This window comes from Clinocottus analis, unplaced genomic scaffold, assembly GCF_023055335.1.
Source record: "Clinocottus analis isolate CAN_PGR_092001 unplaced genomic scaffold, fCliAna1.0.p SCAF_35, whole genome shotgun sequence".
Classification (NCBI taxonomy): Eukaryota; Metazoa; Chordata; class Actinopteri; order Perciformes; family Cottidae; genus Clinocottus; species Clinocottus analis.
The window spans coordinates 722,741-749,457 of record NW_027176098.1 but is presented as its reverse complement, the minus strand read 5'-3'; the positions used below and the strand labels follow the sequence as shown (position 1 = coordinate 749,457).

Sequence of the window (26,717 nt, the reverse complement as noted above, 5' to 3'; positions counted from 1 at the left end):
TCACGCTTTTCTTTTCCTGGCTTAAAGAAAAGAAACCGTTTTTTCTGACAGACAAACTGGCACACACACACACACACACACACACACACACACACACACACGCACACACACACACGCACACACGCAGACACACACACACACACACAAACGCAGACACACAAACACACACACATACATTTCAGATGAAGACACACATCGGCTTGTTGTTCAGCTGCATCAGCAAAGTGCTGGGTTACAAGGGTGTGTGTGTATGTGTGTGTGTGTGTGTGTGTGTGTGTGTGTGTGTGTGTGTGTGTGTGTGCTCTGTCTGCGTCACTTAGCAGCAGGTGGGACTGGAGAGTGAGATAGAGAGGCTGCCTCTCTGCAGCAGCTCTCCAGCCTGTTTTCATACACACAAACACACACACACACACACACACACACACACACACACACACACACACACACACACACACACACACACACACTGTTTTTTTATTCTTTGGTTTTCACACTCTGCCTCTCTGGCATGGTTTCACACTTATTACGATCCTGAGGTGTGGAAGAAAAAACTAACTGTGGCTGCAAAATGTCCCTACGCTAAGCCCCGCCCACCTCCGATTGCAGACTGGCCAATCGTAACGTAGTATTCATTTGGATCGTCTATGCTTCATGTGTTAAAGCTGCATTCTCTCTCCTGACCACCAGGGGGCGACTCCTCTGGTTGTACAGAAGTCTATGCTTCATGTGTTGAAGCTGCATTCTCTCTCCTGACCACCAGGGGGCGACTCCTCTGGTTGTATAGAAGTCTATGCTTCATGTGTTGAAGCTGCATTCTCTCTCCTGACCACGAGGGGGCGACTCCTCTGGTTGTATAGAAGTCTATGAAGAAGAAGAAGAAGTGCTTTAATTGCAGACTTTAGTCCGTTGCGAGCTTGAGTCTTGGTAGTAAATGAGATATTTTTGCCTCTTTAATCAGATTTCCGGGGTGTTTTTCAGGACATTAATCACGTCCCGCCGTTTGGTTCGACTCCTCCTGCTGGAGGCTGATTACAGGCCGTCCTCTCCGTCCTCAATCAAACCGTAATATTCAACAAAAATGATCATTATAAAAGTTTCTCTGTGGTAAAGTTCCTCCTGGTTTGTGAATTAGATCATCTAATCCGTGCCCACAGGGCGACGGTGTTGTCAGTGAAGGTCTTCTTCGTTTACAGCAAATTAATTCAGTCGTTTACTTATTTTATTGATGTTAATGCTGCAGGTGGCGATTAGCCGCGCGCCTTAATTATCATCCGTGGGAGAGATAAGCGACTGATAATCTGTTCGTACATTAAAACTGTGCATGTGTTTGTGGCTTCTTTTATTCAACGTGCTGCAACGAGGACCAAACAAAGTGAGTTTATTATTATTATTTATCATCTCTTTGTATCACTTCATAAATAAGAAAACGCTGTCAACAGCCAGACAAACAATACTGTTTTTATTCATGATTGCAGTATAAATGAGGCTCTTGATGTGAACAAACCCTCAGAATATATGTAGGAAAGAGTAAAGTACTACTGACTCTACTACTAACCCTATTTGCTACTACGACTACTACTACTGCTACTACTGCTACTACTACTACTACTACTACTACTACTACTACTACTACTACTACTGCTACTACTACTACTACTACTACTACTACTACTACTGCTACTACTACTGCTACTACTACTACTACTACTACTACTACTACTACTACTACTACTACTACTACTGCTACTACTACTACTGCTACTGCTACTTCTACTACGACTACTCCTACTACTACTAAATACGTAGATAGGTTCAAGAAAAGATCAAAAAATACAAAAAAAACATTGTGAAATACTTAGTAAGATTAAGGAAAAGATCGTAAAATACTTAGTTTGGCTTCGGCAGAGATCGTGAAATACAAAAAAGATTGTTTAATACTTAGTTACATTTAGGAAAACATCGTGAAATGTGAATAGGTTCAGGAAAAGATCGTAAAACACTTGGGGTTATGAAAAGATCGGAAAATATAGTTAGGTCTAAGAAATGATCGTGAAACATTTAGAAAAGATCGTGAAATAGGTCGTTAGGTTTAGGAAAAGATCATAAAATACTCACGGAAAGATAGATTTAAGAAATGATCGTGAAACACTTAGAAAAGATCGTGAAATACTTTTAAATAACCAGGAAAGTCGTAACAAAAGTTACTTGTTCCAAATAAATCAATGTGGACTTTTCCGTCTCACGCTCTCTGATTGTTCTCCCCGTCCTGCAGCGCCACGAGCTCCGCGTCGTCCTTCTTCTGCTGACGGCGTTCATTTTGTCGCTGTATCGGAGACACGCGTCCGATTCAAGCCTCAATAACCCGCCGGCCTCTCGCGGCTGATCCGGTGAAGCCGGCCGTGGACCGACTCCATCGGAGAGACGGCGTCTTCATTGAACCCGTAAAGGAGCCGTTTGTACGACGTGGAGCTGCAGACGACGACCGGGTTCATGAGCGGAAGACACCGTTAATGGATCATAATCCTCATCATTCACATGCAAATTAGACCTTTTCTTTTTTTATTTTTGCTTTCATGTGATGACTGCAGAGCGTCTTTACCGCTCTGTGAAGCCCCGGGAGACTCAGCTTTTCATTTGCTCTCTCACTCACCGTTTACTTTTTCTGAATCGTCGCTTCCAGGTAATTATTTCCCACCTTCGACTTCGCCGGAGACGATTCCTGCAGAAGTGAAAGTGACGAACGCGGCGGCGCTTTTGTCCTGATTCACTGTGAACGCGTCGCATGAAGCCGCGGCAGGAAGTCCTCAAGAACGAGGACGTTAGCCGTGCACGACGTAGCGCGATAGCTTAATGCTACACACATGAACGCATCGGTTGAGACAACCTGAAAGTCGTGTTTTCATCTTCCTGTCGTTATTTTGTGTCTCTTTGTCGTGTTTTGTAGCATTTCATAGTCTTTTTTTTTTTGCAGTGTTTTTATGGTTGTTTTTTTGTCTTTTTAAGGTAGTTTCGAATCTCTTTGAAGTAGTTGTGAGTGTCTTTGTAGCAATCTTGTTTTTTGTGGTCGTTTTGTGTCTCTTTGTAGTTATTCTGTCGTTTTTTATTGTTGCTTTTTGGAATTTTGGGGTCATTTCAAGTCTCTTTGTCGTGTTTTCTTTACTTAGTTTTGAGTGTCTTTGACGTAATTGTGAGTCTTTGTGTAGTTATTTTGTGTCTTTTCGGAGTCGTTGCGTTTTTGTAGTTGCTTTGTGGCGTTTTATGATCGTTTTTGTGGTAGTTTTCAGTGTCTTTGACGCAATTGTGAGTCTCTGTGTAGTCTCTTTCAAGATGTTGAGGGTGTCTTTGCAGTAATTGCATTTATTTGTGGTCGTTTTGTGTCTTTGTAGTTCTGTTGTGTCTTTATGATCGTTTCTTTGTAGTTTTGAGTGTCTTTGAAGTAAGTGTGAGTCTCCGTGTCATTATTTTTTGTCTGTTTGTAGTTATTTTGTGTCTCTTTGTAGTTGCTTTGTGGCATTGCGTGTTTTAAATCTCTTTGTGGTCGTTTTGAGTGTCTTTGAAGTAAATGTGAGTCTCTTTGTGGTTATTTTGTGTCTCTTTGTTGTCTTTTGAGTCTCTTTGTAGTTGTTGAGAGTGTCTTTGTCGTAATATTCTATCTATGTGTGTTCATTTTGAGTTGTTGAGTTTTGTGCTGCCTCTGTCCCATTCAGTAATCCATCCATGCCAACAAAATAAATTGTATTAAAACTCTTAAATGACTCTCGTGTCTCTGCTCATCATTCTTTGCCGTACGCTGTGATTGATCGACGGTCGTGCCCCCAATTAGGCAAATGAACTTCACTGCCAGTATCTGCTAATACATGTACATTTTAACGAGGAGGACGTGTTGCATTCGTCAGTTACGCATCATTTGACAATATTTAATTCCATGCAATAAAACATTAATGCTTAAAAACCGAAGATGACAGGATGAATCCTCTGAGGAGGGTTGAAATATTTTACCAAACCGATGTTCTATATATATATATATATATATATATATATATATATATATATATATATATATATATATATATATATATATATATATATATATAAAACATCTACACTCCATCATTTGCCTTCCTTTCCCTTTCACACGTTCACACTTCCCCCTCGCCGCTCTGATGTTTCTGCCTCCTTGTAGCAGGAGTCACCTTCACCCTCGCTGTTAATCACTCCTTCCCCTCGAGGGAGGCTCTTCCTCTGTTGCTGTTCGGCGCCTCCACCCGTCCTTCACCTCCGCCGCTGAATCACAATCAAGGGATCAGGACGGAGAGAGAAAACAGCGGTGAAGTGAATCAAGGAGCCGGTGGTCGCTGTGAGGATCCTGCAGAGGGAACACAGCCTGCAGGCCTCCGGCTGCGCTGTAACACTGTGTGACTGTGTGACTGTGAGCGGCGCTGCGTTCACTGTACGTTGTGCAGAATGAAAGCAGCGGTGCCATGATGGTGATGTTGCAGATGTGTGCATTCGTTCTCCATTTCAGAGCTCGATAAAGCTGCACCAATGGAAGAAGACAATAGGTGATGGGGGGAACATGAACATACCAGCATTCATCCCTGAATATTGGAGAATAGAAGCGTCTCTTTGTCTCGGGTTCTGGCGCCGCTGTTTGCAGCTTTCGATGCGCTTTCCAACGGACGATTCTGTCCAATTGTCTTTGTGAGCCGGTGGGAAGCCGGTGAGGGATCAGAGGAGGTCAGATCCCTGCGAGCTGAGATCAAACACCATTCCCCTAAAGACGCATTACGTGCCATTGTATTTACAGTATATATACATATATATATATATATATATATATATATATATATATATATATATATATATATATATAAAAGGGTTATAAATATACATATATAACCAGAAAAACTCGCCTGTAAAATTGCAGTCTGATAAACAGTGTAATTTCCGACGCTTTTATTGTGAAAGTCTGAAAGGAAGTGTAGCACAGAAAAAAAGCCCTATTTGTTTGAGGGTTTGAGGGAACTTCCTGTGTGCAGAAAATATGCTCTGAATACATAAAAATAGATTTATACATTTTTAGCAAAGTTTGCTTTCATTGCGTCGCTCCATGATCAAATTAAATGCTAACATTAGCATGCTAACATGACTTTCTGTGATCATATTCCATGCTAACATTAGTTAGCGTAACCTAATGATAATACAATCACGGAAAGTGTCGCAAAAACACGAAACGTGGTTGGACAGGAGTGAAGTTTGTTTTAGCAGCATTAGCATGCTAGTGTTAGCCAGTGTTTTGTTATTAGCATGTTAAACATGGTCAGAATGGGCTCACACTACGTGCTCGTCCTCTGGGGACCATGAATGTCTGAAGTAAAGCCGTCTGTCCGGACCAACCTGGACTCGTCAGCGTCTCCTTCATCCTCTCGGTTTGTTTTGGGTTTAAAAAACATCTCAAACCGTCGGCGGAGCGGCTTTTCATCGTCAAACTCAGACTCTGATCCGCCTGAGACGGCGACGTCGGGACGTCGGGACGTAAACACACGAGCAGACCGGCTGCGTGGGAGTCGAGCCGATGGCAGAGGAACACACTCGAGTTGTTTTTCACACTTTAATCACCCGGTGAAGGTGCAGCGTGGACGCACTGGGAGACGCCCAGTACGACCACAGCGCACTGGGAGTAAAGAAGAAGAAGCCAGAATACCAGCAAAACTTCACCTTTTGTACAATTACCATCCATTTTTTTACTCCTTCGGGACGACGGATGTTTATTTTTCCTTCTAAACATATCGAGGATGAGTTCTCCGGCATAATTTTATTGCAAAGTTGGTAAAATCAGCAGGTGATGAATAACCGAACGCTGCAGTTTGACAAACACAAACAGCGCCGGGCCGTTTGTATTAATCACACGAGCTGTTAAGGATCTTTGCTGCAACGCTCTCAGAAAGACGCAGTGTATAATTTAAACAACTTGTGTTGTAAAACAAGAATGAAACATTCATGGAACAGTGTTGGATTCGATATATTTTAATATTTATAATCCTGACATTGTGCTGAGCTTTGAAAAAGCATTTCTGACCACAGGGCGATGAAACGTACCGAGAATCAGGAAAATAATATCAAATAAATGAGAACAATCCTACTTTTGCAGCGAGCAGCGGAGAGACTTTTCACTGTGTTTTCTTTGTAAATAATAATAATAATAAAGTTTCTGAGAGTTCAGCCACCTTTTCAATCGTTTAGAAGAGAAATATGATGAAAATTTAAAGAGGTTTCTTTACTTTTTTACACACTGTTTTAAGCCTTTATGACATATAATAATGACTAATACTCGCCAGATATTCAAAGTTACATTCCTCCTGAAAAAAGGAGCAGAATAATTTAGCCAAAAAGACATTTTTTGACATATTTATTGATAAATAAGTGTGTTATCATCGACTGCCATCATCATGTTTTTTTTCCCGTACATTTCATTGATAAAAACATCTCTGTTTTTTTTAATTTTCACACCAAAAGTTGGCCTCAAGTTGAAAGTCTTAACCCGGATGAAGTGTGTGTGGCGGCTCATTATGGGATGTCGTGTAAACGGCGCTCATGAGTTCCTGTCATGCAGCTGGAGGAAAGAAACACCGCGCGGACGAGATGCAGCCGTAAATATTTGATGAGCCGTCTCCAGCAGCTTGACGGTCAGCGTCCAAGGTCGGAATAATCCGCAGTCACACACACACACACACACACACGCACACACACACACACACACACACACACACACACCGAAAACAAACAAACAAACGGGGAGAAATATGTGCAGAAGCATGCACCTTGTTATGTGTTTGCAGTGTGCGCACAAAGAGAAAACGTGGACACAAACAAACACCCACACATGTCTGGACACACACGGATGTGTGCTTCTATCCTTGTGAGGACCGTGACGGAGGACACACACATATTCCCCGTACGCCGAGTCTGACCTTCATCTTTGTGTCGTCCATCCGTCACGGCCTCGGTGTGCGAAGGCCTTTAGAAAACTGTGTGTGTGTGTGTCTGTATGTGTGTGTGTGTGTGTGCTTGATATTACCTCATTTAAATAAAGTTGCCATGCATTTCAACAAAATCCTTTTCTCCGTCCGAAAATCTCATCATTCTGTTTTTCTGTAAAAAAATAAATAAAGACGTCCTTCCTTTTCCACTTTCCAAAGAAGTTTCTGAAATGTTTTTCATTTCAAGTCCTCAGTGTCCTCAATGTTGTCAAAGGTCAACGAACAAACCCACCTCTGGTCCCCACAACGATAGAAGTACAAGAACACACACACACACACACACACACTCTTCAGCTTACTGTTTCAAAAATGCCCGATCGATTCATCAATGCACGTCGTTCCCTCGTTCATCATCAAAGTGTCGCCGAAGCTTTACTCGTTTTTAATGAAGAGCTGAAGCTCGCCGCCGCTCGCGTCCGTCTTCCATCCGCCGCCTTCGCCGAGACGGCGGACAGGAGACAGATGGAGGAGACCGAGGCAGCTCGGCCCGAGAGGAAGGACACGGGGCGCAATACGGCCACCAGGGGGCGGAAAAACACACGAAAAAAACACAAAAACCAGAACAGCAGTTTAGTTTATTTACTGGATCCCCGTTAGCTCACGCCTTAGCGGCCGCTAATCTTCATGGGTTTTGAGACGAAACATAACAGGTAACTGCGGTTCTGCAGCGTCTTTGTAATGTATAGTAAGATTATACATCCCAACGTACACAATTATTGTAGCTTTACAAAAGGAAAAGAAATCACCAAGAAATGAAAATATCATGGCGAAAAGAGGACGAAGCTTCTGACTTTTAACATTTATGTTTTTTGAGTCGCTGGTATTAGATTATGAGTGATGGTTGATTCATCACTCATGTTACCCTCAAAAGATGAAATACAATAACCTAATAATATATATATATATATATATATATATATATATATATATATATATATATATATATATATATATATATATATATATATATATATAGATGAGAGAGAGACTTCCTTTGGGAATGAAAACCAAACGTTTCTTCCCGGCGGCACACATCCTGGTGGATCCCTCACAGTGATGGACGCTCAGTCGTCTGCAGCGTTTGCTCGTTGGCGTCGCGGTAATCGAGACGTACGGTGCGTTTCCAGAGAGAAAGCTCTCGGTGACGAGTGGATGCGTCGAGCCCGAGGACTCTGAAGCCTACTTCTGGCTGATAAGACTTTCTATTTGGGGCGGTAGTTAAGACAGGTAGCATCACCTGGGAATTACCCAGAAGCCCTCGAGAGCTGGCGGATGAATCACAGCCGCCGAGACGGAGAAGGGGATGAAATTAGCAGCACGGAGAAGGAAGAGAAACTGTTCAGGAGGCAGGATGGAGGAGGAAGAGGATGGAGGAGGAAGAGGAGGGGTTTAAAACAGCGGCCTGCACTGCAGCTTTCTGTTCCCAGTAAATAGTCTCCACCGTAACGCAGCGCTCATCAGTCAGAGGCGAATATCTGAGACAGCGACAGCAAACAAGGGAGGCTCATCAATATTTCAGAGCACGCGGTAACAAAATAAATAAAGAGGAAGAAAGGAAGAGGAAAGGAGGCCAGCGGCTTGAACGCGTGACGCTCATTAACGCTTCGAGGGCTGACGTTACATGATACTGGAATAAAGAGAAATGGTCCTGTACTTGTACAGTCACTCTTTTACTGCACGTGTCATCATTCACCCATTCACACGCCGGTGGGAGGAGCCACTCGCCCATCAGGGGGAGCTAGCATTCACACTCATCGTGCTACGGCAGCACTTTTGGAGAAGAAGAAGAAGAAGAAGAAGAAGAAGAAGAAGAAGAAGAAGAAGAAGAAGACATGAATTAGCGTGTTAGCAGCTCGGTGGCCAGATGGCGCCGTTGGTTTTAATTTGCTAAAGCAGATGCGACTTCTTCTCCGTGTTTATTTGAGGTAGAGCGACTTCGAGGACGTCGTGTTTCCTCTTGTTTTTATTCAGTGGTTTCAGGGATCCGTTTGGTTTCTGCGTCATCGTGACGTCGCCTGTTGGCTCTGATGCTTTACAGCAGTCGGGCCGTCGCCATCTTGCTCTTTTTTTTGCAACCGGTGAACAGGAAGTGACCACATTAGGACTGAGGAGGCGTGACGTAGAGACGCCGTATAATTCGCTGGTGTCGACCTGTCAATCACCTTGTAGCCCCGCCCCTAAAGCATCCTCTGCTTTATGACTAAATTAACTTAAATGCATCGTTCCACATTATCTGTGAGCTAAATAAAGCAAATGAATAATACATGTATTTTATCTTTCTAAGCTTTGAAGTAAAGTACACACATGTTGAACATGTACTGCAGTACTTTCGTCAGTGACTGCAGTAATCAGATTTAGCAGTTTACAAACAAATAATTCAATAAAGTAAAAGAAGAAATACCACAAACTTATGGAGATACAATCTCTCTCTCTCTCTCTCTCTCTCTCTCTCTCTCTCTCTCTCTCTCTCTCTCTCTCTTTCTAGTTCATCAGGATGTCTGCTGCCACCTAGTGGACAAAACCAATAATCAGTCAACAAGTGATTCATATCTATATACATAATTAAATTAAATTACATTTTTTTCAAATAAATTCAATTAAAATTCACTCTATCCTGTTCAGTCACTTTCTGTCTTTTTTTAACCGACACGTTGAGCTCCACCCGAGGGTTTTAGGAACTGAAACAGGAAGTGAAATTGTTCTTGTGTGTATTTTATTGACGCTCCCTTTATTCCATCCTTTTGCTATAAATACTTAAATATTTAAATCTTCATTTCGTCTCGCGGACTGATTCAGTTTCAGTTTTTTAAAACACGCTTAATGTTTAAATAGTCTCACAACTCCTTAGTCTTCATGCTTAATCTGTGATGACGTCATCGCTGATAAATCAATGAGTCATGTGTAAGTACGTTTATTTTTGTGTTTTTTATGAGATGAAAACCTCCCGTTTCCTGTTTTCAGATCAGTTTCAGGATCACGAGATAACCTTCAAGAGAACTCCCTGAAACGCTTATCTTCTAAAAAACGACAAGAAAGTTTTAGCGTTTCAAAACGTTTTGTGTCAACGAGATGAATTACATAACCGGCGGACATCTTGAATAATAAGATGTCAATAATATAATATTAATAAAGTAGAATCTGATATCAGATTTAGAGACTTAACAGCAGAATGTTTCCTTTTGTGACCTCGTTTTTATTTTACTGAAAATCTCTTTTATTCAATCTTGTTCCTGCCGCCCCCTGTGGACGAAAGCGGTAGTGTCTCTGAACACCAGGACTACACTGAGACTACAGAGGACCAGGACACACTGAGACTACAGAGGACCAGGACTACACTGAGACTATAGAGGACCAGGACTACACTGAGACTATAGAGGACCAGGACTACACTGAGACTATAGAGGACCAGGACTACACTGAGACTACAGAGGACCAGGACTACACTGAGACTGGTTCAGGACCAGGACTACACTGAGACTATAGAGGACCAGGACTACTGGGACTACAGAGGACCAGGACTACACTGAGACTACAGAGGACCAGGACTACACTGAGACTACAGAGGACCAGGACTACACTGAGACTAGAGAGGACCAGGACTACACTGAGACTACAGAGGACCAGGACTACACTGAGACTACAGAGGACCAGGACTACACTGAGACTACAGAGGACCAGGACTACACTGAGACTACAGAGGACCAGGACTACACTGAGACTATAGAGGACCAGGACTACACTGAGACTACAGAGGACCAGGACTACACTGAGACTACAGAGGACCAGGACTACACTGAGACTACAGCGGACCAGGACTACACTGAGACTATAAAGGACCAGGTAAAAGTATATTTTGGTCCAGCATCTCCCGCAGAGACCCGGTTGCATCAAGACCTCGTGAAACAGGAAGTGACCTCATGAAACAGGAAGTGTCGGCGCTCGTCTTGTTGCTGCAGAAGCGAGCGAGCTCATCAGGAAGTCGACATCTGAACCATGAACACGCGGAAACTCAGTGAGTTGTATTTCACTTTGTGGTTTAATCCACTAAGTTATGATTCATAAGTCATATAAATATATAATATGTGTGTTTATGGTCCTCATGTCTCACAGGGAAAGTACTACATGATTATATTATTATTACATGATTATATTCATGCAAATAACAGAAGGTACAGTACAAAAACTTGAGTTTTTTAAATGAAAGTACTCTTCATCAAGTTTTTGTTACATTAAAGAACTGTTATTTTTTACTTTAGTCATATTTTAAATAAATTAACTATTAAAGTAAAAGTACTAGCACACTAATGTAAAACTACTTTATTACATTGTAAAGTACTTTAATGTAAAACAACTTGATAACTTTAGAAGTGAAATTAACAGTAATACCAATAAATATAATATATAATAAGATGATATAATATATTTATGTCAAAATATCAATGTTCTTTTATACCTTTTTAAAAATATAATAATATTTTTTTTACATTGTTATATTACTAAATATAGTATATAAAAAAAATATATATAGATATTAAATATATATATATATATATATATGATATTTACAAGTACATTAATACTTAAATACAGTATTTAAGTAAATGTACTTTGTTACTTTCCATCTCAAAGACGATGATGTTTATGAGTCAGTTCGCAAGTTAGTTTGTGTAATCTTATAAAAGACACTGTGTGTGTGTGTGTGTGTGTGTGTGTGTGTGTGTGTGTGCGTGTGTGTGTGTGTGTGTGTGTGTTGCTCTTTGTCGTCGTGTCTTTGTGCTCGCTCAGCGACAACGGGTCTCCTGTGCTGCTCTTCTTCCGCCGCTTGACTTCGTCCTTGTTCACTTCTTTAAAAAGCTCTATTTTACCCATGATGCATCTGGAGGCTCCAAACAAAATCGCTGTGTTCTTTGAGTTTTTATCAGACGCATCTGTGATCTGTTATGAAAACACTCTGCGACGTCTCTAACTGAACGTTTTCCTTAAAGCGAAACAAAACAAATGTTTTTTAGGAGGATTTTGACAGATCCCAGTTTGAGTTTAGCCTAGCTTAGCACAAAGACTAGAAGCGGGGGGAAACTGTTAGCCTTGCACCGAAAGTGAAATAATCTTATTTGAGGCTCGTCGGCTGGATTCTTTACACAAAAAGTCTGAATTTATTGTCCACAACAGATTTGATTTTTCTCTGTTTTGTCCTCTCTGAGCCACCGTAGATACAAACGTAAGCATCTAAAACATGGCCTCCGCCCCGCTGATTCACTCACGGGTGCAAGAAGAAGTCACTCACGTTGTGTCAGCGACACGTTACACAATGAACACAACAACTCAAAAGGAAGTGAAGTAACTTCAAGATGGAGTTCTGGTTCTGGGTTTTGTTGTAGAAATAATGTGATTTTCAAACTTTCCTTCTCACAGTTTCACTCTGAACGCTTCAATGAGGGCCGTCACATCCTCCGCCCGCCTCCTCGCCGTCATTACTTCATGTTGAGAGATAACAGACATCCGTCTGGGGCTTTTCGGGGGAACCGGTCCACAGGAGAAAGTTCAAATAAAATGTTTGCAGCTGCTCGTCCCACGAGAGACGCAAAGATCTCACGTTGCTCTTCAAAACGGACGACGTCAGAGTGATGTCAGAGTGATCAGTGTGATGATGTCACAGCCGATAAGCAACATGTCGCGGCGCTACATTGTATCGTTACATTGTATCGTTACATTGTTGCGTTACATTGTTGCGTTACATTGTATCGTTACATTGTTGCATTGCGCTGTTGCGTTGCTCTCTTTAATTTGTAGCGAGACAACTTGTTCACCAAGCTGCAACACGTCCACGGCCGAGTCGCTGGTTTGAATCCGTGGCCCCTCGTTGACGTCCTTCTGCTCTGCAGGTTTCAAATGGTTCGGCAGCCTCACCAATCTGTCCTCCCGCCGCCCGCCAGAGAAGACCGCCGTCGATGCGGCGGCTCTCCGGCAGCGTGACGGCAGCCTCGGCAGCGGCGGCGGCGGCGCGGTGGCAGCAGGGCGGGAACGACCGGCGGACGACATGGAGGCCGGCCGCCTGCCCGGGCCCGGCTACGCCCGCTCCAACCAGATGCACACGCACGTGGGCACCGTGCCACGCAGCCGCTCGCAGAAGAAGAGCTGCAGGCTGAAGAAGAAGAAGAAGAAGAAGAAAGAGGAGGAGGAAGAGAAGGAGGAGGAGGGGCAGAGCCAGAGGAAGGCAGGGGAGCATGTCCGAGACTCCCCTCTGCTCAGTGCCCTGTCCAGCCTCAGTGTGACCAGTCTGGACCAGACTCTGCCTCGTCCTGGTCTTAGTCCTGGTTCTAGTCCTGGTCCTGGTCCTGGTGGTGGTCCTGGTCCTAGTCCTGCTCTTGGTCCTGGTCCCGGTCCCTCACCGGCCCAGCCGCTGCCCTCCACCCCGTCTCCGATCTCCTCACCTTTGACCTCTTCGTCTCGGGGCCGGCGCCCCGGTGGCCCCGGTGGCCCCGCGGCGGTTCCCTTCCAGAGGAGCGTCGGGGCTCCCGGCATGACGGGCGGCGGCCCGAAGGCGGCGCCCCCGCAGGACGTCTACGTGCCGATGGACCCGATCGCCGAAGCCGCTCGCCGCCAAACGCAGGAAGCGCCGGAGAGAGAGAGCGACCCGCAGGAAGTGGAGCGCGTCGACAGGTGAGGGAGCAGATTTAGGTTTTTGTACGTTGGCGCTGGAAGAACGTCAGCATCCTGATACTCAGCAGGATGAGAGAGAAAAACTTTTGTTTTCTTTTTAAAGACAGGAAATTTACCTAAAAACAACAAATAAAATGTCACAATTAAACTTTAAAAATAGCATAATACATATATACAAACGAAAAAACTTTAAACTTAAAAATGTTACTGTCGTGAACTTTATTAAACACATGAATTAAATTAAATGATTAAATTAAATTAAATGATATTTTATCATCATTGATGTTATTAGAGTTATAAGTTTCATGTTATTTTAACATTACAAGAAAAAGTCATTATGAAGAATATCCTAGAGTACATAATGCCTGATAATACTACTCCTAAACTACTAAGTACTCCAACTAGTAAACTACTCTGTACTCCTCATAGTAAAGTATTTGTACTCCTCATAATAAATACTTGTACTCCTCATCGTAAAGTATTTGTACTCCTCATAGTAAAGTACTTGTACTCCTCATCGTAAATACTTGTACTCCTCATAGTAAATACTTGTACTCCTCATAGTAAGTACTTGTACTCCTCATAGTAAGTACTTGTACTCCTCATAGTAAATACTTGTACTCCTCATAGTAAATACTTGTACTCCTCATAGTAAGTACTTGTACTCCTCATAGTAAATACTTGTACTCCTCATAGTAAGTACTTGTACTCCTCATAGTAAGTACTTGTACTCCTCATAGTAAATACTTGTACTCCTCATAGTAAGTACTTGTACTCCTCATAGTAAAGTACTTGTACTCCTCATAGTAAGTACTTGTACTCCTCATAGTACCGGCTCATGACATAAAGGAGCTTTAGCAGCGTCCTGCTGGTGCATTATGGGATGCTTCAGAGCAGAACGTGTGTTTCTGGTTCATTCGATGCCATAAAAACACGAAGCGGTCCAGACCAGTAAAACCTTACTTTGAAGCCAGTGGGAGGACTGGTCCGTACTGGTCTGTGTCGTATGGAGGCGCTCAGGATGGAGGGATGTGAACCTCTTGAGCGAGGAGGCTTTTGACCTGAGTGTTTGATACGTGACACCAGACATTATCCAGTACCATCTTGCACATCGATAGCCTTCTTCATAAAACACATTCATGCACATATTCATGTGACGCGTTTACGGACGTATCGGATGTTGCAGAACTTTAAAGAATACAACACAACATGAAGGAAACGTAACAATGTAACACAACAATGTAACACAACAATGTAACACAACGTAACGACGTGACAATGTAACCCTGGAAACATAAAACACAATGTCATGTAACAACGTAACAATGTAACCTTCTTCTTCTTCTTCTTCTTCTTCTTCTTCTTCTTCTTCTTCTTCTTCTTCTTCTTCTACTATTATTACTTCTTCTACTTTTATTACTTCTTCTACTTTTATTACTTCTTCTACTTCTTCCTCTTTGGCTGCCTGGTTAGAGAGTCCGCTGATAAATCATTATTTTCGTAATCAGTGTTAAAACAAATTGAAATAAAATGACATTTTAAAACCAGCATTTACTCTCATAAGGAAACATTTTAACAAACATTTTGTTTGATGTCACATGATGAACTCCTTAAAGCAGCAACTATGAAACCGAGGTTTGTGAAAGCAGTCGGGAAGTTTCTCACGCTTTTGTGTGTGTGTGTGTGTGTGTGTGTGTGTGTGTGTGTGTGTGTGTGTGTGTGTTAATTGTGCGACATAGTGGGGACCTACAGCCAAGTGTCCCTCTATGAGGACTTACTTCACATTTGGGAAGAAAAACTAGGTTTTCACATAGTAAAAGGAGTTTAAACATATATATAGTGTGTGTGTGTGTGTGTGTGTGTGTGTGTGTGTGTGTGTTTTGGAGTGTGTGTTTGTGGAACAAAAGGTCAGCTCCCTTGACGTTACTCGTGGAAAGTTGCAGCACGTTGAGCAGAGCGACCCCCAGAAAGAGTTCCACCTCTACGGACTGCTGCAGGGGGAAACCACGCTCTTTGTTGTTGTTATTGTTTCTACATCTTTTTCCCACAATGCTGCAGGCCTGGCGAGACGCCAGCTGGTGAGGGACATCGTGGGAGAAAAGACCTTTTGCTTTTGCTTCGTGGCTGAAAATCGTTCTGTAAAGGTTTTCGATCAGCAGCATAAACGTTGCTCGTGCTCCTCGGAGACGCTTGTTGCCGGGCAGACAGACAGACTTTACTTTAGTACTTATACCACGGCTACTACCAGGAGTACTGCTGTCACAGTACTTCTCTGTCGAAGCCCAAACGAGTCTTTTGCCTCGAGGATCAAACGCTGTCAAGTTCTGAATGTTTTCAGACGCTGATTTAGACTAAAATGTTTTTTATTTACTTAAGCTATTGTTGTTGAGACAACATGAATATTCAAACCCTCCTTTTGGAAACCGTGTGCCAACATTTTCTTTAAATCTCTGATGATGACGACAGAAACATTGAGATGAAGGTCAGACTCAACCGGACTGATCGGATATTTATCTTAAATATTTCAGAGGAACAAATTCATAATGTGGTACAAATTAAAAGCAAATTGACAATAATTGGAATACACAGAATAAATGATAATAAGTTGTATTTAGAAAGTATTTTAGTCACAGATAGGCAATGAAAAAAATAATATTTATTATGGTTTAATTAGATTACGATCTCAAGTTGCTCCAATGTTTTATATTGTTTTTTGACATTTACAACCACATATAAATGTTTATTTTGGGAACACTCTAAGATATGCAATATTACAAATAAAGACATCTCTAAAGCTCTAAAGTAAGTAAGTTATGTTTATTTGTATAGAAGTTGTTAAAGACAAGGGTCACAAAGGGCTGAACAGGGGTCAGGAAAAATAAAAAATAAGAGTGTTAAAGCTAGATTGACGATTACAAGACCAAACATTTCAACAGAAAACAGACAAACAGATAAAAAGCAGGACACAGCATGTGTTTAACCAAACGTCAGCGTCAAGAAGTATGTGGAGGTGTGAAAGTCTTGATGAAGTCTTCTGCTCTGTTTGTTTCTCAGTCATCGGGACCTGAGCGACAGCAGTGGAGAATATGTGAAGGTAAACTTCCTCTTTCCATCTCAGCGCTCTTTATCTGTTAATGTGCAGCTTCCTTTTGACGCCGCCGCCGCTCTTCCTTCTCGTCGAGGAAAAAAAAGAAAAAACTTCAGTCAACTTAATGTTAATGCTGATAAAATCAATGCTAACGAAATAAATGCTATTCATTCAGGGCTTCCAGGCCCGCCTCCAAAACACACACACACAGACAAACACACCCTGCAGGCACACACACACACACACACTCAGACACACATACACACACTTAAGCACACAGACACACACACACACACACATACATACACTCACACTTAGGCACACACACACACTCACACACACACACTCCTGTGTTGTTGTGAAGCGTTCTCGGTGCCAAACCATTGATTCGCAGTCCAGTGGGACAAACCATTCTGTCACAAATTGAGGGGTGGGAGGTGTCGGGTTAAGAAAAACAACATGTCCTAACACTAACTAGTGTGTGTGTGTGTGTGTGTGTGTGTGTGTGTGTGTGTGTGTGTGTGTGTCCCAAAAACAAAAGCATTCCCGGTCCCGTCGTCAGTGTAAACTGTCCCTGTACAGTATCTTCACTTGTGTTTTGTGTAAAGACGCGTCGGACAAAAGCACCACTGAGCGATGACCATCGCACAATGACGTTGTCACGGCGACGAGGCCAAGACTCCACGCCAGAGGGTCTGGCGGGTGCTGGAGAGATTGGGGGGGGGGGGGGGGGCGGCGGCGCGGGTGCCAGTGTGGGAATGCCCGAGCTGTCCGCCCCCACCACAAACCCCACCTCTGTGTTCTAGTTAGCACACACACACACACACACACACACACACACACACACACACACAAACACACACACACACACACACACACACCCACAATGCTTGTTGTTCTCCGGGGGCGAACATTTCAACACGCTTTTTCTTTTTGATTTGCTTTGGAAAGAAACAGCAGAGAGGTGTCGGGCAGGAGACGCTCCATGAATGGTCTAAAGTCATGTTATTGTTTTCTTTTGTTGTTGTTGTTGTTGTTGTGTCTGATTGTGTGCCTGTGATGTCCTTTTAAGTTCTCCAAAGAAAAGTTCTGGTTGGAGCCGCCGTCAGACAAACTGAGGAAGCAGCTGGAGGAGGAGCTGAAGCTGAGCGGCAGCAACCTGAAGAGCCACGCCTGGTACCACGGACGGGTGCCCTGGGAGGTCAGCCTCACACACACACACACACACTATACTATATATATATATATATATATATATATATATATATATATATATATATATATATATATATATATATATGTTCAAATGTGAAGTGAGTCCTCATAGTGAGGCGTTTAGTTTTAGGTCCCCACATTGTAGTAAAAGTAATAGATACATACACACACTTACGCACACACAATATATATATATATATATATATATATATATATATATATATATATATATATATATATATATATATATATATATATATATGTTCAAACACCTTTATTCTGTGATAACCTAGTTTTTGTTCCCAAATGTGAAGCGAGTCCTCATAGTGTGGTGTTTAGTTTTAGGTCCCCACATTGTAGCAAAAGTAAAAGATACATACACACATACTCACGCACACACACAATATATATATATATATATATATATATATATATATATATATATATATATATATATATATATATATATATATATATATATATATAAGCGAGTCCTCATAGTGTAGCGTTTAGTTTTAGGTCCCCACATTGTTGTAAAAGTAAGACATACACACAGACTTGGACAACACTTTTCAAATTTCACGTTTCTTGCATTTTTTTGTTTTAAATGTATGTTTCACATGATTGGGATGAAAGAGTAAAGTTATATAAATGAGGTTATGAATGTGTTCCTCTTCAAAGATATGTTTAGCTGCCTTACACATGTTGTGAAGACTCTAATGGTGAATAGGGTCAAAACATTAACTTATAGATTTCACCATGAAACTTCACCACTTCACTCACATTAAGAGGAGATTTATTGTGTTACCAATTTGATCTATACAATGACTTCATTATGAATCCATACTGTTAAAGTCGGGTTACAAGCCGCTACTACCTTTGATGGGTGTGTCTGCTAGCTCCCCGCTGTAGCCAACTAGTGCTGCAGCTAGCTCTCCACCAGCTCTCTGCTAGTTCCCCGATAACCACCGACGGTAGCGGGACCAGCCCTGACTCGACGCCCGACTTGGGCAGCGGGGAGCTAGCAGCGGCGCTAGCTTGCTTCAACGGGAAGCTAGCAGCAGCACGAGCTTACTTCAGCTTTATCAAATGTCCCCGCAGGTGTCCGAGAGTCTGGTGGTAAACCACGGAGACTTCCTGGTGAGAGACTCTCTGTCCAGTCAGGGCGACTTCGTCCTCACGGGCCGCTGGGAACAGGAGGCGCTTCACTTCATCATCCAGAGGTCGGCGGCCCAACCCCCAGAGGCCCACGCTCGGGTCCAGTACAGCCTGAAGGAGGGCGAGGCCTTCGACTCCCTGCCGGCTCTCGTCCACTTCTACGCCGGGAACAGGGCGGCTCTGACCCGGTGGAGCGGCGCCCGGATCCACCGGACCGTGAACAGAACGCTGCCTCTCGGCCACCTGGAGGCGGCGTTCTGCACCGCCGGCAGCCACCGAGAGCCGGAGGGCCGAAGCGGCGAGGTCTGTCCGAGGAGGTGAGGTCTCAATCGACGATGTTGTGTTAGTTTTCTGTTAGCATCTCTTGTGTTAGCAGGTCGGTTTTGACCCGTGTCATAAATCAGCTGTAAAATACACTAAAAACAAGTAACTATCATCCAAAGGTTGTTGTGCTACCTGACTATTACTGAGGGGTATTACATCTCTTAAATACATTTGTTTGATTTATTGTTCCATGTTAATATTATTAACTGTAGTAACATCTATGGTGTTACGGTCAATTTCAACCCATGTATATTGGACAATATAACAGCATATTTGACCTCTCTGTTGGATGTCATATCGCTCTGTCTATACACTGTCGGCTCTCAAATAAAAACAAACTGAACAACTAAATGCAAAAGTAGCATAGAATAGTGTAATTAAACAGTAACTGTATGTGGTGTTGATTACAATAACCCCAAACTGATTCAACAATGTGAGCAGTGTAAGAAGACGCTAAAAAGTTGTAAATTTCCACAACTTTTGTGACAAAACTTAATTCGGCACCACCATTAAACACAGGCACAACTCCCTCTTTATATAATTGTATTAGCTCGAGACAGTTAACAGTTCAAACTGAGATACAGTTTTACTTAGTGGTAATAACATATCTCTCTCTCTCTCTCTCTCTCTCTCTCTCTCTCTCTCTCTCTCTCTCTCTCTCTCTGCATGCAGTCCTTCCTCTCTCCACAGGGAAGCAGATGTAAACAGGGAGCAGGACCACCGGCCTCCATTGACGTTTGGAGAATCCTCTCTTTCTACTCTGTACAACAGTGAGTTTACTACCAAACTAAAGTCTTTCTCCTCTTTGTTCTGGTACATGAACCTATGAAAGTTTTTAAGTTTAGTCATTCATGAAATATCCCCGTTAAATTATTCCAGGACACAATAGTCGTCAACTTCAAATTCTAAAGGTGCCCTTTGTTCCCATTCAGTTCACAAAGGAGGCTTTTGTTTACTTTAGTGACCAAGTTGTTGAACTGGCGATGGAGGTTAAAGGGTTTATAAAGGGCTTTAGAGGGAAAAGTATAATGCTATTGAAAGGCTATGAAGGATCTGTTTGCACTCCGACCAATATTTTGTGAAGCATTTAATCAATCAATCGAAAAATAATGTTCATTCTTTTTATTCATAGCTTCATAGATTCATAGCTTTACATAATAACATTCTATCTTTACAGACAACCACAAACAATATTGAATAAGAATTGTTTTTTTAAAGCCGATAAAATAGCTTTCAAAACATTGTGACTTATCACAGTAGATCAGTAATGATGGCTGACTTAAGGTCCAACCTAACACCAAATTATATCTATGAAGTATTCTGCTATCTGACGAACACACAAACAAACGAACAGAACGTAATCATGAACTCTTTGTCTGAAGTCATTAGTTAAAAAGAGGTTTGTAAGTGAAGCTGCACACCAAGAAATGTTAGGTTACCAACGTGTTTGTATTCTGTTCAGCAGAATAAAACAGTTCATGAATGGTTTGTTTTGTTGTCTTTATCTGTAACAAATCAGGATCCAGTTATCTATCTTGCAGCACATTTGTTATTCCTTTTTGACTTTGCTTCCTGAAAACACTCTTCGCCACAAAAACCTAACTGCAGAAACAAAAACAGTAAATATGAGCAAAACAACTGCCAGCAGAAACACCAACACATCAATGGAGTGGTACTGGATCATTGACATCTTGTAGGACTCCGTCCTCAGATGTGCTGCTCCCTTGTTCCTCATGACAAACTCGATCCAGAACATGGCCCGGTCCAGTGGTTTCATGGGCTGGTCTCTATGCAGATTGGACAGCACCTTCATCTTCTCCCTGTAGCTGGGATCATAGAGAATGTCCTTCAGAGCCTCCAGGAAGTTGTCTTGGTTCACAGTTGCAATGTCCATGACTTTGGCCACACCTCTTGCTTTCATCCTGAAGAAGTTGTCAGACTGGTCGAACATGAGGGGCAGGCCGACCAGGGGCACGCCATGGTATATGGCCTCCTGCAGTCCGTTGGTACCTCCGTGGGCCACAAACACTCTGGTCTTTGGGTGGCCCAGGAGGTCGTTTTGAGGCAGCCAGTCCAAGAGTAAGGTGTTGTTGCCGAGGGTGGATGGTCTCTTGCCTTTGTGCCTCCAGATCACCTTCTGAGGAAGTTGTGCAAAAGCAGCAGCAATGTCCTCAGTGATGTCCTCAGGAAGTTTTCCCACCAGGGTCCCTAAAGTCATAACGATGACGCCATGTTCACCAGAGCTCTGGACAAAGTCCTCAAGTTCCTTAGACAGAGGCTTGGGGGGTTTGCACTGAAATCCGGACATGTAGACGACGTTTGGCATTGTGGGTCGTGGGAACTCAAAGGTGAAATCGTTCCTCATCAGCCAGATGTCTGCTGCCTGAAACAGCTCCATGTAATGTACATCGTTTCCAAAGTAACGATGGACGAATGGTTTGAAGTTGGGTTCTGTGACGTACCAAATTTGAAAACAAGTAAAGACATAGTAAAGCATGTTCTTGACCCGCTCAGAAAATGTCATCTTGTCGGTGAGCTCTGCCCCTGGTATTGGGACATAAGACAATGGGGAAGGTGCGATTGCGAAATGCCCTTCACCCTGAACAGTCCACCTCACATTGAAGACAAGTGGAAGACCCAAACGGTGACCCAGAAGCACCCCTCCACCAATTGCAGGGTCTGCCAGAAACAAATCATACTTGGCATCGCGGAGGCTTTGCATCAGTTTAGTGTCCTCAAACATATCACCCATCATCTGAATCAGCTGCTTATTCATTTCACAGAACTGTTCCACCAGTTCAAACTCCAGAGATAAACGAGCCCAAACAGAAGCACCTTTGCGGTGCATGTTGATCATTCTGTCTACAAATAACCCAAAGCCTTCTTCATCAAAACCAGCAGAGGAATTTATAGTGATGGACTTGTAGTGGGGGGACTCTGGCTTGATGTACCAGCTGTCTGATGGCCGTATTACTGTGATTTCATGGCCTCTGGCGTGGAGCTCCTCGACGAGGACTTTCATGTTGATCCAGTGGCTTCCATCCACAGGGAACACCAGGACTTTCCCTCCATTTACCAAGAGTGAGGAGCAGAGCAGCACCGCAAGTGACACCAAGGCCGGTCGGTTCATCTTTGAAAGAGATTCTGACAAAAAACATAAGGATGTTAGATCCGTCCTGCTCAACAAATAATGCCAACACGAAGAACTGATAGAGAATAGAGTCGCCTAATTTGAACTACTTCATATTTTTTGAAGGTTTTGCTGACTATCAGCATCGCTACCCTATGCACATTCATATTGTCCCTTCTTTGAATTCACAATGAAGAAAATATAATTTTGCGAGGAAAAAGTCGCCGACATATTATGTTTCATACATAACACACACACACACATATATATATATATATATATATATATATATATATATATATATATATATATATATATATATATATATATAGATAGATAGATAGATAGATAGATAGATAGATATACAGTCCAGTGTTTACATACAGATGTTTTGACCAGAAAGCAGCTAGCTTGAGGTTTTTCCATATATATTTCCATACTGTTGGCATATGATAATACATTCATTCAATTCTTGAATGGATGCAATAGTAGACAAAATAACCAATGTTTTGGGAAAAAATGAATCAATCAATCAATAAATAATGCTGGTACTTTTTATTTACGGCTTGAAATAAAACATTTCAGACATTAATTTGTGGAACGTTTTACATAAAAACCTCTTATCATCACTAACAATCATAAGCATTAGTGAATCATTGACTAGACATAAAGATAAACAATCATAAGATACACATATACGTTTTTTATAAAAAATAATTTCATTTCATTCAAATAGGTGCAGTAGTTAAGGCGAATCATTTGTTACATCTTGGAAAAATCTCCAAGTAATCCTGAAAAGAAATTCCTGGATATAAAGTGTAAAACTGAAGGCTGATTTAAGGGCCAACATAACGCCAATGAGGTTTGAGTGAAGCTGCACACTGAGACATGTTAGGTTATCAACGTGCTGTATTCTGTTCAGCAGAATAGAACAGTTCATGAATGGTTTGTTTTGTTCTTTTTAATCATTTTCTACAACAAACCAGGATCCAGTTATCCACCTATCAGCACATTCATTATTCCTTTTTGACTTTGCTTCCTGAAAACACTCTTCGCCACAAAAACCTAACTGCAGAAACAAAAACAGTAAATACAAGCAAAACAACTGCCAGCAGAAACACCAACACGTCGATGGAGTGGTACTGGATCATTGACATCTTGTAGGACTCCGTCCTCAGATGTGCTGCTCCCTTGTTCCTCATGACAAACTCGATCCAGAACATGGCCCGGTCCAGTGGTTTCATGGGCTGGTCTCTATGCAGGTTGGACAGCACCTTCATCTTCTCCCTGTAGCTGGGATCATAGAGAATCTCCTTCAGAGCCTCCAGGAAGTTGTCTTGGTTCACAGTTGCAATGTCCATGACTTTGGCCACACCTCTTGCTTTCATCCTGGAGAAGTTGTCAGACTGGTCGAACATGAGGGGCAGGCCGACCAGGGGCACGCCGTGGTATATGGCCTCCTGCAGTCCGTTGGTACCTCCGTGGGCCACAAACACTCTGGTCTTTGGGTGACCCAGGAGGTCGTTTTGAGGCAGCCAGTCCAAGAGTAAGGTGTTGTTGCCGAGGGTGGATGGTCTTTTGCCTTTGTGCCTCCAGATCACCTTCTGAGGAAGTTGTGCAAAAGCAGCAGCAATGTCCTCAGTGATGTCCTCAGGAAGTTTTCCCACCAGGGTCCCTAAAGTCATAACGATGACGCCATGTTCACCAGAGCTCTGGACAAAGTCCTCAAGTTCCTTAGACAGGGGCTTGGAGGGTTTGCACTGAAATCCGGACATGTAGACGACGTTTGGCATTGTGGGTCGTGGGAACTCAAAGGTGAAATCGTTCCTCATCAGCCAGATGTCTGCTGCCTGAAACAGCTCCATGTAATGTACATCGTTTCCAAAGTAACGATGGACGAATGGTTTGTAGTTGGATTCTGTGACGTACCAAACTTGAAAACAAAGGAGGAAATAGTAAAGCATGTTCTTGACCCGCTCGGAAAACGTCATCTTGTCGGTGAGCTCTGCCCCTGGTATTGGGACATAAGACAATGGGGAAGGTGCGATTGCAAGATGCCCTTCACCCTGAACAGTCCACCTCACATTGAAGACAAGTGGAAGACCCAAACGGTGGCCCAGAAGCACCCCTCCGCCAGCCACAGGGTCTGTCAGAAACAAATCATACTCGGCATCACGGAGGCTTTGCATCAGTTTAGTGTCCTCAAACATATCACCCATCATCTGAATCACTTGCTTATTCATTTCATAGAAATGTATCACAAATTCAAACTGCAGAGATAAATGAGCCCAAAGCGAAGCACCATTGCGCCGCATGTTCATCAATGTTGTTGCAAATGACCCAAAGCGTTCATCATCAAAACCAGCAGAGGAATACAAAGTGATGGACTTGTAGTGGGGGGACTCTGGCTTGATGTACCAGCTGTCTGATGACCTCAAAACTGTGATGTCATGGCCTCTGGTATGAAGCTCCTCAATGAGGACTTTCATGTTGATCCAGTGGCTTCCATCAAAAGGGAACACCAGGACTTTCCCTCCATTTACCAAGAGTGAGGAGCAGAGCAGCACCGCAAGTGCAACTGAGGCCGGTCGGTACATTTCTGAAAGAGATTTGGAGAAGAAACGTAATAATGTTAGATCTATCCTGCTCAATAAAGCTTCACAGTTCTTCAGTTCTGGAGTGTAAATCAATTCAACAAATATTCTGAAAATAAATGACGAAAAGATAAATAATAGGGTAGTCTAGTTTTAACTACTTCAAAAAAGTTTGTGCTCACAATAAGCATCTCTACATTTTGTACATTTGTATCGTCCATTGTTTTAATTCAGAAAATACAAAATACATCTTTGAGATTAAAAGTTTTACACATAACCGGACAAAGATGTGAACATACTAAATTGCTGGTTCAGTAAACTATGCATGGAGTCGATTGATTTAATGAAATATTTTGTACAATTACATCTACAAAATAAGTAAAAACAGGAATATAAATACAAACTAGAACATTTCGCAATAAATTTCAATGACGTGGCAGCTACTGCCATAAGATGTTACAATATATTCACCAACATTACCATTAGTATGATGTGTTATTGAGGTTGTTGAGGTACATTATATAAATACCAACATTACTAGTAGTAAGATGTTTTATTGAAGTTATTGAGGTGTCATTTTTCTATTTGTGATGGGCTTGAGAGCAGCTATTGCTTCATAGACACAGGTCACTGGTTATCATGGTGCTTAAGCCATCTGGGTGAAGGGCAGACAAGCTCTTAAGACTGGGAGTGGATTTTCTACAACTCCATCAAAAACATGGTAAAATCACCAAAATAATATAAGCAACGGAGAGGAAAGACTCAGCCGAACCCGTTGATACGCTTATTATGTTTATGGAATTTAAAATGTGACCGTGAGGGTCTTAAGACAGGACAGCTGTCGTCCCTCTCATCTCTGTATTTAAGGCGACAGACATAGTCAGCCATTTTGTCCCGTCCAGCCAAAGCTAGCGGCATGCTAACATTAAATTCAATATTCTGTTTCTCCACCGAAAGACTTCGGCTGGTTTGTTTTAACTAACTAGAATGAACATCCATGTTTAAGTTAATGTGTCAGTGTGTGTGTGTGTGTGTGTGTGTGTGTGTGTGTCAAACTACACTAATATGTTGGTCATATGAAGCACATGTGTCCCTAAGTGTGTGTGTCACTGGTTGTCATGGTGAGTCAGCACCTATGGGAGAGGCAGACATGAAAGGGAGAAGCAGAATTTAAAGAAACAAACCTGTTAAACTCCTGCAATTGAGGAAAACCAAGACTCTGAACGTCAAAATATATGAATCATGAAAGAGATAAGACTCTTGTGACACGTGTGTATGACGAGCAAAAAAAATCCTTGTTTTCATCCAACAATGGCGTATGAAGAGTGAAATTGTTGGACTGAAGGCATATCAAGATTTTTTTTTTTTTTAAAGAATCTGCTGCTTGTCTTCACTGATGATGACATCACGTGCGCTAAGATGCGCAATACATTCCCATTATGAAGTCAGAAACTGTCCCAAAATGTTCCTAAACTTGAATAATGATTCCATGTAAAGCGTGCAAGCTA

The 26,717-nt window shown here is 42.3% G+C and overlaps 1 protein-coding gene and 2 pseudogenes across 1 annotated transcript in view; 1 reads left to right on the top strand and 2 right to left on the bottom strand.

Moving 5' to 3' along the window:
• sh2d3cb (SH2 domain containing 3Cb) overlaps nt 1–26,717 on the top strand; it is a 61,559-nt gene that overhangs the window by 7,033 nt on the left and 27,809 nt on the right. The window contains exons 2-6 of the mRNA XM_068596201.1: nt 12,923–13,700; nt 16,755–16,794; nt 17,861–17,989; nt 19,105–19,478; nt 20,158–20,255. Coding sequence (XP_068452302.1) covers nt 12,923–13,700; nt 16,755–16,794; nt 17,861–17,989; nt 19,105–19,478; nt 20,158–20,255 — 1,419 coding nt within the window. The remainder of the gene's footprint in view (nt 1–12,922; nt 13,701–16,754; nt 16,795–17,860; nt 17,990–19,104; nt 19,479–20,157; nt 20,256–26,717) is intronic.
• On the bottom strand, nt 20,603–22,850 carry LOC137799476 (UDP-glucuronosyltransferase 2B31 pseudogene; annotated as a pseudogene).
• On the bottom strand, nt 23,621–25,212 carry LOC137799474 (UDP-glucuronosyltransferase 2B31 pseudogene; annotated as a pseudogene).